This window comes from Saimiri boliviensis, chromosome 4 (assembly GCF_048565385.1).
Source record: "Saimiri boliviensis isolate mSaiBol1 chromosome 4, mSaiBol1.pri, whole genome shotgun sequence".
NCBI classification, from domain to species: Eukaryota; Metazoa; Chordata; class Mammalia; order Primates; family Cebidae; genus Saimiri; species Saimiri boliviensis.
This window is the reverse complement of record NC_133452.1, coordinates 67,181,021-67,193,447: the sequence shown is the minus strand read 5'-3', so window position 1 is coordinate 67,193,447 and position 12,427 is coordinate 67,181,021. Positions and strand designations below refer to the sequence as shown.

The 12,427-nt window shown below is 32.1% G+C and overlaps 1 protein-coding gene across 5 annotated transcripts in view; it reads left to right on the top strand.

The window, feature by feature from the left end:
• Positions 1-12,427, top strand: part of GRIK2 (glutamate ionotropic receptor kainate type subunit 2) — a 721,121-nt gene that overhangs the window by 675,330 nt on the left and 33,364 nt on the right. For all 5 annotated transcript variants that reach the window (XM_010333764.3, XM_074397666.1, XM_074397667.1 and 2 more), the window contains exon 15: positions 4,044-4,269. In XM_010333764.3, coding sequence (XP_010332066.2) covers positions 4,044-4,269 — 226 coding nt within the window. The remainder of the gene's footprint in view (positions 1-4,043; positions 4,270-12,427) is intronic.

Below are 12,427 nucleotides of genomic sequence, written 5' to 3'. Positions count from 1 at the left end.
CATCTAATCTAAAAAACGTTGAACTCATAGAAGCGGAAGTAGAATATTAGTTACCAGGCGTTTGAGGGGAGGAGCTGAGGAGGTGTTAGTCAACGGAACTTTGCATTATTGATTGTTCTTTCTTTCTCTGACATTTTAAACTTCTCTTTTCTTTTGAAACATCTCCTATTTGCATTTAAACATGCTCAAATCTCTTCCATCTTTTAAAATCTTTCTTAAACCAAAATATTCTTCTATTTACTGTCCTGGAACTGCTCATCTTTGGAGTCCTACTTTTTATTTATTTATTTATGTTTTTGGTATTTCCTGCTACCAATGTAGTTTCCTCAAATCCCTTCTTAATCCACTTTGATGTGACTTCTAAGAGTTTCACTCCCCTCAATTAGCCCTTGCTAAAATAACCAAGAAACTCTCTGTTGCCATATCCAAAGGAAATTATTCAGTTTTCATTTTTTGTAATTTTTTAGCAAAGTCACTACGAGTGACCATTTCCTTACTCAACATTGTCTTGCCTTAATTTCTGTAGTACTTGGATTTTCTTCCTTTTTTGTTTACTCTTTTTAAGTCTCTTTGGCAGATTCAGCCTCCTATGCCAGCTGGTGAAATTTAAAATTCCACAAGCCTTAATCTTAGGACTCATCTTTCTCTCCTGTCTTTTTCTGCATCTGTCCCCTACTTGATCAATTGTATCGAATATGACATCCAAAATCTACATTTTTAGCTTTGGTCTCCCCTCTGAACGCCAGACTTAGATATCTAACTTCATATTACAGATCCTTTTGAATGTTCCTCATGTGTCCCCAGCTTACTAAGTATAATCTTTCTCCCATAATATTTGATCTTCTTTCAGTTTTTTCCCCCTCTGTCAGTAAAATTTAAACCAGAAGCTAAAAACTAAACCAGAAACCAAAGACTTGTTAAACCTAAACGTCTTCTTTACTTTTTATATTTTAATAATTACCTAGTATTATGCATCATTTTACACACACACACACACACACACACACACACACACACACACACACCCTGCTTGAGTTTCTGGATATCTGTTCATCTCCAGCACCATCTCCCTAGTCCAAGTACTGTTTCCTTAGACTGAAGTTATGTGCTTCTAAATTATCTTTCTACATCCATTGTAGTTTTAGTGATTCCTTCAGAATGTAAATCTGAAAAAAACAATGTAAATCTGATTTCATCACCCTTGTACAATCTGCTTCATAATTGCCTTTACTTCTCACTGCTCCTATGATTAAGGCCTATTCTTGCATGTTAACTATTTATGAAAACTGGACCCTGGTCAGTGTCTAAAATTGTGCCTATTACATAACAGTAATTCAGTACACATTTTATTTTTTAAATTTTTTAATAGTTTCAACTTTTATTTTAGATTCAGGAGATACATATACAGGTTTGTTACATGTGTACATTAGTTGATGCTGAGGTTTGAGGTACAGATGATCACGTCACCTAGGTAGTGAGCATAGTCCCCAATATTTTTCCAACCCTTGCCTCTCCCCTCATCTTCCTCCCTTGGCATTCTCCAATGTCTACTGTAGCCATCTTTAGGTCCACGAGTACTCAATGTTTAGCTTTCACGTATAACTGAGAACATGCAGTATTTGGTTTTCTGTTCCTGTGTTAATTTGTTTAGGATAATGGCATTCAGCTGCATCCATACTGCTGTAAAGGACATTATTTTCTTCTTTTTTATGACTTTGTAGTATTCTATGATGATACACATATCTTAAATAAAAAAGTAACTTGGCTCTGTGAAAGCAAAAATTGTACTGGGAAGAGTTAAAACAAGAAAGACTTTTCTATTTCAAAAAAGAAGAGAGAGATCAGAACTTAATCTCTGCACTGGGCTGAAACTCTGGAGCATTTTAAAGGATGTTTTGGGAGATTTTAAGGGTGGGAAAGTTTTTAACAACAATTGGGTGGGTGTGGGGGATTATGATCATAAGTGTTCGCTAATTGGCTATTTTTCTTTCTGGAGGAACTATGTAAATCAAAACAGGAATAAGCCTGACTAATCTCAACACTGGTTATGGATTTCAACTTATTCCTTCTAGTTTCAGTATGGTCTTCCGTGGCTCAACTGTCCAGCATGGTCTTGCTTCCTATCCAGAGAATACTACTACTAGTCCCTGCTTTGGTGGGATGGGGGAGTCATCATTCTATTCAGAGATAGACTAATAATGTAACTGTTTTTAAGGCATCCTTTCAATAAATTCTTTTTTAAACCCATGTTTATTTTGGCTTGGAAAGGGGTGTAGGGCTCTCTCTGGACATATGTAGAGTGAAGGTAGATTCTAAAGTTACCCTTTTCCTGGAAGGTGACCAGCAGATAATCAAGTTTCTTAAATTAGGCTTTTATATTTATTATTAGAATCAAAACAGTTTGGGTGACTTTTCTATCTAAATATATTTTGGCGTTAAAATAATAGAAATGCTTAGAGAAATGAGAAATCAGTGCTGGAAAGTCTTTCAAGAATTTTAAGTGAGTATATATTTTGTAAAATTCATATTACACCAATTAACTGTTAGCATTGTAGATCAGTTATTTCAAATGTAAAAATAATATGATAGTTCATGGTAATTTAAAATTAAACTATATACATTTATAAAGGAAAGAGTAGCAACATTTCTTAAAGTTCATTGGTTTTCAGTTGTGATTTAAAAAAATGATGTGTTTATCACATGGATTGTAGCAAAATATTAACAATGGATTAATTCACATAGTATTATAAAATATAATTATCTTGACCAGGCACAGTGGCTCATGCCTGTAATCCCAGCACTTTGGAAGGATGAGGCAGGCATGTTCAGTGTTTCACTGGAGAGCAAAGGTTTGCATTTCTAACCGGTCTTAGCCCTGATTCTGTTCTTGTCTTTGTAAAGTACTCATTGTACATTTTTCTTTTTCCTAATAAATCATAAGGTACTTATTTCCATTTTGTCATTGAAACAGTGCCAGGATTTTTCTCTGTATGATTGTGTGCCTGCCTTTTAGTGGAAGTAATGGTAACATCACATTTATTTCCTTGCACATGTAGAAATAAAAGCACACTTACTCTGTAAAAAAAAAATTCCATATCTATTTGTTTGAAAAGAGTTTTGACTTTTTATGATAATGCAACCAGTATGCTGAATAGCATTCCTGTGTTTATAACTTCAGTATTATTTTTGGTATTTGTATACTATAATAATTAAATGACAGTAAACATTTCACAGATGAACTTTCAAGAAGCAGATACTAACATTTTTCCTGTTTATGTTTTACCAGGCCTTTCTGAACAAAACCTATTTTCTTCTTTTAGTATTGAAATTCCAGTTAAGCCCTACTGAGAATTTTCAGTTGGATATAAAAACTATTCAATTTTATTGGTCCAGGAATCTTTAGTTATTTAGTAGGCCTGAATAATAGATTTCTGAAGGCCAGCTTAGGAAGTTCTGAGGTGATCAAATTGTTTCTCTGTGGAAATGTAGACATCTTTATTTGTAACATTCTTCTTTGTAACAACTTCCCCTCATCTCTTCAACCTGTATGTTTTTTGTGTATCCCTGGAGGCTAATGTAGCATCTGTGCTATGTTAATCCAAGTTGGGGGAAAACAAACTCTTGTAGTCTTACAGTGTCAATCTGAGTGCAGTGCTTCTCTCTTCCGTATTTATTGTTAAAGAAATGCTGACAAATGTGAAATGCTCAGGTAAGATACCAGCACAAAGGAGCTTCCTTATAAATCGTTTATTTTTGGTTGTATGTATAACTTTCTATAATGTACTGAGATGCATTTTGAACATTCAGATTATAAAAAATATATTTGTTAAACTAATCTGTACCAAACCTAGAAATATGATGAGCAATTGTTATGAGAAACTTGTTACACAGATTCAGATTTTTTTTGGTATATATATCCTTAAAAATTATATTAAGATGATACAAGTAGACTAAATGTAGTCCATTGTGTCTAAACATTGTAGGACCACGTGGAAACTAAGCAAATACCTTTCTCATGACCGACTTTTATTTACTTTCTTCAGAAATCAAAAATCTCCACATACGACAAAATGTGGGCCTTTATGAGTAGCAGAAGACAGTCAGTGCTGGTCAAAAGTAATGAAGAAGGAATCCAGCGAGTCCTCACCTCTGATTATGCTTTCCTAATGGAGTCAACAACCATCGAGTTCGTCACCCAGCGGAACTGTAACCTGACACAGATTGGTGGCCTTATAGACTCCAAAGGTTATGGCGTTGGCACTCCCATGGGTAAGTTATATGTCAGCCATTTGTTCTTTGTTCATTAATCTGAGTTGCTTTAAGACAGGGGAAAAACAGTGTTTCCACATATGCCATTCATTAGGAATTTTGTTTTTACCAAGTACATCATGCTACCCCTCTGTGACTATGTAAAAGCAGGTTATCAATTTGGGCATATTATTCTAAATAGATGACTCAAAAAAAAAAAAGAAGAAGAAATAATTTCTATCAAAATGGTCACTAGCTATTCTTACTGTATCAGTTTTGAGAAACCCACGGCACAACCCAGCTAACCTTCTCTTTTCAATCTTAAATTCAAAAAAATGTTTTGAGTAAGCTAAAGTTTTTATAACAATTTACTTTTTAAAATTTGTGGCTTATGAATATAGTATTTGACTCAGAGAGTTAACTAAAACAAGTGAGGCATAAATTGTTCTCACAAATATTATTAGAATTGTTTTACTTAAAAAAAGGTACTATTTACCAATGACGTATCTAGAATATTTAACACTCAGGATTATTTTTAACATCCCCCTTCTTCCATATGACAAAATCATTTTTAGCCAAAATAATAAAATTATATAATGAATTGTAATTTCTAGAAAAAATAATACAGATATTGATTATATATGTACAAACATGTATGAATACGTTTGTTCTATTAAGTAAATGTGTGTGTGTGTGTGTCTGTGTGTGTGTGTGTATACATATACATATAAACATTACAGTACACGTGGTAGACAAAATAACGGCTCCCCAGAGATGTCCATGACTTAATCCCCAGAACCTGTGAATATGTTACTTTACATGCCAAAACATACTTTGCAAATGTGATTAAGTTGAGGATCTTGAGATGGAGAGATTTTTTTCTGCATTAGCCAAATGGGTCCAAAATAATCACAAGAACCCTTATAATAGGGAGACTGTAGGGTAGAGTCATAGTTAAGATGTGATTGTCACAGGGATGTGAGAGAAAGAGGAAGACAAAGAATGAGAGAGTATCTCGAAATTTTCTCAAAACTAATTCCTAGTTTTGAGAATGAGAGAGAGAGAGACAAAGGAGGAAGGAAATTTGAAGATATTATTTGTTGATGTTGAAGATGGAGCACGACACCATGAGCCAAGAAATTCAGGTTAACTTTAGAAGAAATATAGTCCTTCAGAGACATTACTTTTGGGACTTCTGATATCTAGAACTGTGAGATAATAAATTTTGTATTGTTTTAAGTCACTAAATTAATGGTTATATTTTAGAGTAGCAGTAGGAAATTAATTGTACGGAGAGAAAAAAGTAATTGTTAGCACATTTTAATTACATCAGTGTACTTTTTGAAAGAAAGGGAAAAACATACTCATGATTAGTAACTAATAACACTATACATGTTTTGAACCTTCTGCAATTTTGTCAATGACTTGGTCAAAACTGATCACTGATTTCTGGAAACTCTGAAATGTCTAGGAAATCTAATAATTTTTTTTACCAAAAAGTTTAACATTAAATCACATTACATTTGGAAAAATCATCTGAGATTTATTATGGTTTAAAATAGCTTGAATTAGTTTTGAGAAAATTTTGAGATACTAATTCTTGCATTTATGTAGTAGATTCATAATAAAGAATAATTGTGCAGTCATTGTAGAAATGAAATAAACAAACTTGAGTTTTATTCTCAAAATAGACAAGTGTAGCTGAGTTTATATAATTGAGGGGATAGTAGTATAATTGGAATTTTCCTATTTTATTTCCAGGTAGACTACAATGCTTATGAAAGAATAAAATACAAGTATATGCTAATTTGAAAATCAATAAAAGCTCAGTTGTTAAAGCGCAACAATAATTGTTTAGAACGTAGGCCAACGAAAGATATTTTGAAGGAGGGGTACTTTATCTTTTACATGTTTTAGACTTCCCAGTGCAAAATGATAATGGATGCTGCCATTATTTTTAAATTCTCCACAGAAAATATAATCCTTATATTACCTGCAACAGGGGAAGGCTTCCTGGACCTTTGTCCCTGTTATTCCAAAATTATGTGCAAACTCGAAATTTGGCAATTAATTTTAATATATTATAAATGTATTAAAATGATTGTGTTTTCACAATTATATTTTTGAAAAACATTTCTTCTCAAAATGTGTAAGTTTATACTTTTATCCCCAATAAAGCTTTGGTTTATTGACCTAGCTCTGTGTGATGGCAGTGGTCAAATATTGGCATTCTGCATAGTTAGGTCAGTTATGGCTTTTTCCCTCAGTAAGAAATGCATGTTGAACCCAGAAACCTCATGAGTTACTACACCAGTTATTTGGAATTTGTGATGCACAACTTCTATGATAATTTTTGAAATATATTTTTTTCTAGGAAAAGTCATATATTCTCAAAAGAAGAGGCTGATAATGTGCTATGAATATCATCATGCAGCATTCTGCACACTGTTATTCTGAACTTATTCTTGTCACTACAGTGCCCTTGAACAAGTCACTTGAAATTTATGGCCTCTAAGTTTTTTTTTTTTTTTTTTTTTTTTTTTTTAACTAGTGAAAGAAGAGGATTGTATTATCTCAGGTTTATTTAAATGCTAAACATAATAATTTGGCAAATAATGTGTTTGACAGTTGTCTCAGAGTTTAAATTAGGCTAGACTACATGGAGAAATATAGTTAGCTGATGTCTTAGAACACATTTAAAAAATCAGGCGTACTCTTAAAGTAGTTATGAGAGGTGGAAACAGTGATTTGTTAGGCTCCCATTGTCCTGTATTATCATTTGGGAAGAACTGAAATAAATGCATTTTTTAGTGTCGTCTCTGAAAGAAGCGAGACTCGTATATTGCTACCATTTTCTCCAGGTGTGCATTGTCTGGATAAGACTCATATATCGCTACCACTCTCTCCTGGTTTTCATTGTCTGGGTAAGGGCAGAGATATTTGTTTCTCTTTTGCTGTTCATTATTTCTGTTGTAAGCCCATACAAAAACAGTGTTTACATTCTATGCACCTTCAATCATTATTTATTGAATGAGTGAATTTTATATGTGGAAATATGATGCAGCAAGATTTATAAACAGAAACAACAGATCACTTTTAGAGCTTATGATAAGTATGGCATATTACATTATCAAAAGTGATTGCCTCATTAAATAAAATTGAATAATCCAGGGAAATAAGAGTTGAATAAGATTTGGGGAAGATGTGTGAGGACTTTGGAGTGTATCACAAATGTGTTTTATTATTGAGAGTTACATAATAGTATTCATAGTATTAAAATTTCTAAAGTAAAGAATTTGACTTATACCTAAGTTAAAGCTTAAACCTGAGAATTTTCTTCCCCCCTAAAATCAGCTACTTGTTTTTTTAAAATTAACTGAGTTTGTTGCAAATTTTAACCAAATTATGTTTTCTTAAACATAAAGAAGAAAGTTATCTCACGTCCATCCCTGTTCCTTTTGTAAATTTATATCAGATTGAGCTTTTATAATGTTATATTGTGTTTTTGATGGTTCAGCCACTGAATACATCAGGCATCTCCAACCTTGTCTTAGAGGACATCACCGACTAGTGGGAGAAAACTAGAGTCAGCAGAACCTGGGTTTTGCATTTGTTTTCTTGCTTGTTTTGTGACTCCAATATACTAACATACCAGGACTGTCCCTATCATACTCTCTTGCTCTGCAGGACTGCTTGCTAAAAATAAATCAATACAGTACATTACACGAAATCTCAAAAACCCACTGGAATATTTCAGATGTGAAAACTACTTTTATTTAAAACAATATTTAGTTGAATCAGTTCTAAGGAAGTCTTCCATTACAGTTTGTCAGAACTACAGAATAAGCAATTTTTGATTCCTCCCTATTCCTGAGGCTGTTACAAAGTATTGACTTATTTTGCTAATACAATCTGTTATGAAGTAGAGTGACCATAGCTAATAACAATGTGTTGTATATTTCAGGATAGCTAGAAGACAAGATTTTGAATGCTATTTCCACAAAAAAAAAGATAAATATTAAAGTGAAGGATGTGCTAACTACTCTGACATGATGATTATATATTGTATACATGCATTAAAACATCACATTTTACTCCATAAGTATGTATAATTAGTATGTTAATTATAAATTTAAATTTTAAAGCAATTCACAATATTAATAGATATATTCACAGCATTTTCATTTAACTTTTAAAATTGGAAAAAATGCTTGGGAAAGCATTTAGGATTTCCATTTCTTTTAATTTTAAGCTTATAGATAAGATAGGAGAGCAAAAAAGTTGAAACTATAGGCCTGAGGATGTAGTTCTTTTCTTTCTTTTTTTCCTTCTTACCTCTTCAACTCATGGCTGCTCAAATCAATTCTTGCCCTTCTGGAGAAACTTGAATTACTGTGGAAAATATTCACTGATACTGGCAAGGGAACAGATACAAGAAATTTATAGAAATTGACTTGGATTCTATTTCTAGACGGAATACTTACTTGGTAGTGTGTCAATTAGAGTGATGTAATCGTCAATTAGAGTGATGTAATATGTAACATATCAGTGTTTCATTAAAATGAATTTTTAAAAGTTAGGCAACTGCTAATGATAAATTAATAACTTTTATAAGAAATTTAGTTGTAAAATTATCAGTACATATTAACAAAATTTCCCAAAATAGGAATAATACCTTTACATGGCAAATATTATGTTTAGAAAAATCATTTGAGCACATTCTTTTCATTTCCAAATAGTATTGAATTTAAATTTATTAAAAGGGCTTGTTATTGCTAAAAAAAAGATTTAATATGTTTATATATCTTGTTTTAAGCCTAATTCTGATTGAAACAAATTTGCACAAATTAATTTAAGTTCAAAGAAATAAATATTTAAATCATTGATGTACAAGCATTACACTATATCTTTTTGGGTTTTTAATTCAGATAACTTGTTTTCTTCTTTTTAACTTGATAATATTAAATTCTTAAATTTACTGAATGATATTTTATTCATTCAAAACAGAACATAAAGTCAAAATGGTTTTGAGACACAGTACATTATGATTCTTAACTCTCTCATATAACTTCATTGAAGAGGTGTGATTTAGGAAAAGACATTTCACCCTATTCTCCCTTAGATGCTTTATTTCAGATAAAAGTTTCAGGCAGTAATTTATGGTTTCAGGCAGTAATTTATAGTTTACTATTTTATACATCTACTAGGAATATGACTTCATGAATTCTTTGTATTTATTTAGTCATTAATAAAATCAGTGACATGCTTTTCTAATACTTGAATGAGATTCTGACTTCCCATAGCCTTTCAACCAACTAGTAAATTAGCATTTGCCTTTTATGTTACCATTGCTGAAGTAAACTGAAAATGGTTAGTAGCGAATTAATATATTTACTTATTTAAAAAAATTGTACTTAATTATAAACAAAAAAGGAATTCATTAAGGTGTGAAATATTCCTTGAGGTTCTTGCTCTTTCTCAGCAAGAGTTAATGAGATAGTTATATTCAAAGCAGAGCAATATGGGCTAAGGTTCTGAAAAATTCAGATTAGTTCAAGAAATTCCCCTGGCTTTTAAATTTATATATTCAGGAGCTATAATACATAGTGAACATTTCACCTTTGCTAATATTGTATATGTGATCAAAGAGACGAACTTCCTTTGCTTTTATTATTGCTCAGATTTTGAGATATTTTCAAGGAAGCGTATGTGGTTTGGTGAGGAAATGAAAACAGGAAATATCATGAGTCTTTTCAAGTGGGAAATAAGGAAAACAAAGGATTAAAAATTGTACCTATATCCACCCTGCCCCATTTTCCCCAAATTCGTACATTTTCTTCACAGCCTGCCATGCCGCCTTCTGACTGATTCATTTAGGGGCCTCACCATTCTCATTCATCACTCTGAGTGTGATGATTACTGCCCAAAGTGTGCTGTGAGATCACTTGAATGACTTAGAATAAGCTATTTAATTAAGGAATCTCTGTTTACACAAAAATATCTTAGTGGAGCAATCAACAATGATGTGAGAGTAAATGCTAAATAAGCTGAAGCAGGTTTAATTAAGTTTGGAGTGACATTAAATCCTCTGAGTTTTTCTGACTGCAGCAACATCATTTTAAAGTGGCATATACATGTATGGTAGATTTCTGAAGTTGTAGGGGATCTTAGTAAGTTAACTGAACTTATTTCATTCAAAACAATATTTTTAAAAGCTCGGAGTGAGTTAAAAGCAGAGCAAATCACAGCAGTTTCATTAAAGAATGTTTAAATTGTGTGGGCAGTTGCACTCCTCTCTTATTTCACCATAGGTGATAATCTATTTATCTGAACTGGGAACATTTCCCCTCCTTAATGGCATTTTTGGCTACATTTCTTCTCTCCTGACTGCCCATACTTAAAAGCCTTCTTGGTTTCTCTTTTTCAAATGTTGAGTGCATCTTGCACTTTGAGGACTAGGCAGACTCAGCAGTGCATCAGCTGGTAGGAAAGCAGCAGTCTAGAAAAAAATCCATTAGGACCAGTTGGTGTTATTTTGCTTTGCTTTATGCAATTTGGTAGAAATATAAAACGAGTGAAGGGTGTCATTAAGATGATTTCTATTTTTAGCAATGAGTTAGTGGCCTCTTTCTTTCATGTATTAGTTCCTCATAACTTTAATAACAAACAATGTATGTGGCAGTGGAGAAAGGGAATTGTGTTCATGTCTGTGCCTATTATTGATAATAGAATTTTCTGTAATTTCAGTTGTTCCATTTTATTTGTGGGATTAAATCAATAGTGAATTCCGAACTGTCAGTGTATAATTATTTAACAGTCAGTGAGTAACTATTTCTGTGAACAAAACCCAAAATAAATTAGTCATGTCATAATTAGAAAATTACGGAAATAAACACTATACATGAAGAATGTAAAGATGAAGTAGATATACTTATAATGCCCTTTAATATGAAGATTAAATTTAAAGATAATTTTAGCCACTCACGAATCTGTTATATACAATTTATTTCTCTCATATTTACTGATTTAATTAGAACTATTAGGGTATTTTTATTTAGTAATTGACTTTAACGTTACCTTTACAACCTAATGCTTTAAAACAATATTATCTATGATTATAAAAAAGCAGTAGTACTATTAATAATTCTCAAGTAACTTTTATCAAATTATATTATACTTACCCATAATTAGCCTAAAGTAAAACATGTAACAATGGGTTATATTATTGAGTTTTTATGGTAGAAGTGCACCACTTTGACAAATAAACAAAACGAAATTTCCATTTTTTACATCTGTTTTCTAATGTTAAATGCGTAAGATTCACTCTTTATTTTTAAATTTCTCATTATTTGGTGAAGTAAGAGATGCAGAATTGATACCAGTGGAGGTATGTTGTTTGTTTGAGGCAGATGCCAAGGTTTATAAAAATAGAAATCAGTATGAGAAGAATGTTCTTTCCCTGTTTTGTTCACCATCCATTTCTAAAATTCTCAATTCATCATATAATAAGTACTGTAATTTATAGATGCATAAAATTGCCAGCCTTCAGTTTTTCAGCTTTACTGAAACAAATGAATACATTTGTCTTCATTAGTTTAACATAATGCACAAAAATTGATGCAAATTATTCATCTTTCTGGAGGTCAACCCTTCCATTAAAATGCATTCTATTTTCACTTTATATGTGCAGCACAATTTTAATATTTGAATTGATTTTGCAGGGCTAAATCTAGATCTAATAATTTTCAGAGACTGAATTAAACAAAAAGACCCTCAAATTACACCTGTTTAAGCTGTACATTGCTGGCGTATTTGTTAAGGTCTAGATTACATGTCACTGAAAACAGATGAGAATCTCAGTAAGTTATGCCTGCTCCACAGACATCATCAACAGACTGCATGCTAGAATCTAGGGAGTTTCAAGAGGGAATGTGATGAATTGTGAGCACCACTGTGAACAGCTGTCATTAATATTGTAAATGTTGACCAAATGGTACCCAGACAATGCAGAAATGGATAATTCTCATAAAACACATGTATAAAATCTGACAGATTTTATACACAAAGATTGGATCATTTAATTCATTTAGTGTTTTGTACTGATTAGTCCAAGACCATGTCTTCAAATTTTACTTTGGATTGGTTAGCCACAGAATGACTATGCCAGACAGTTGTCCTT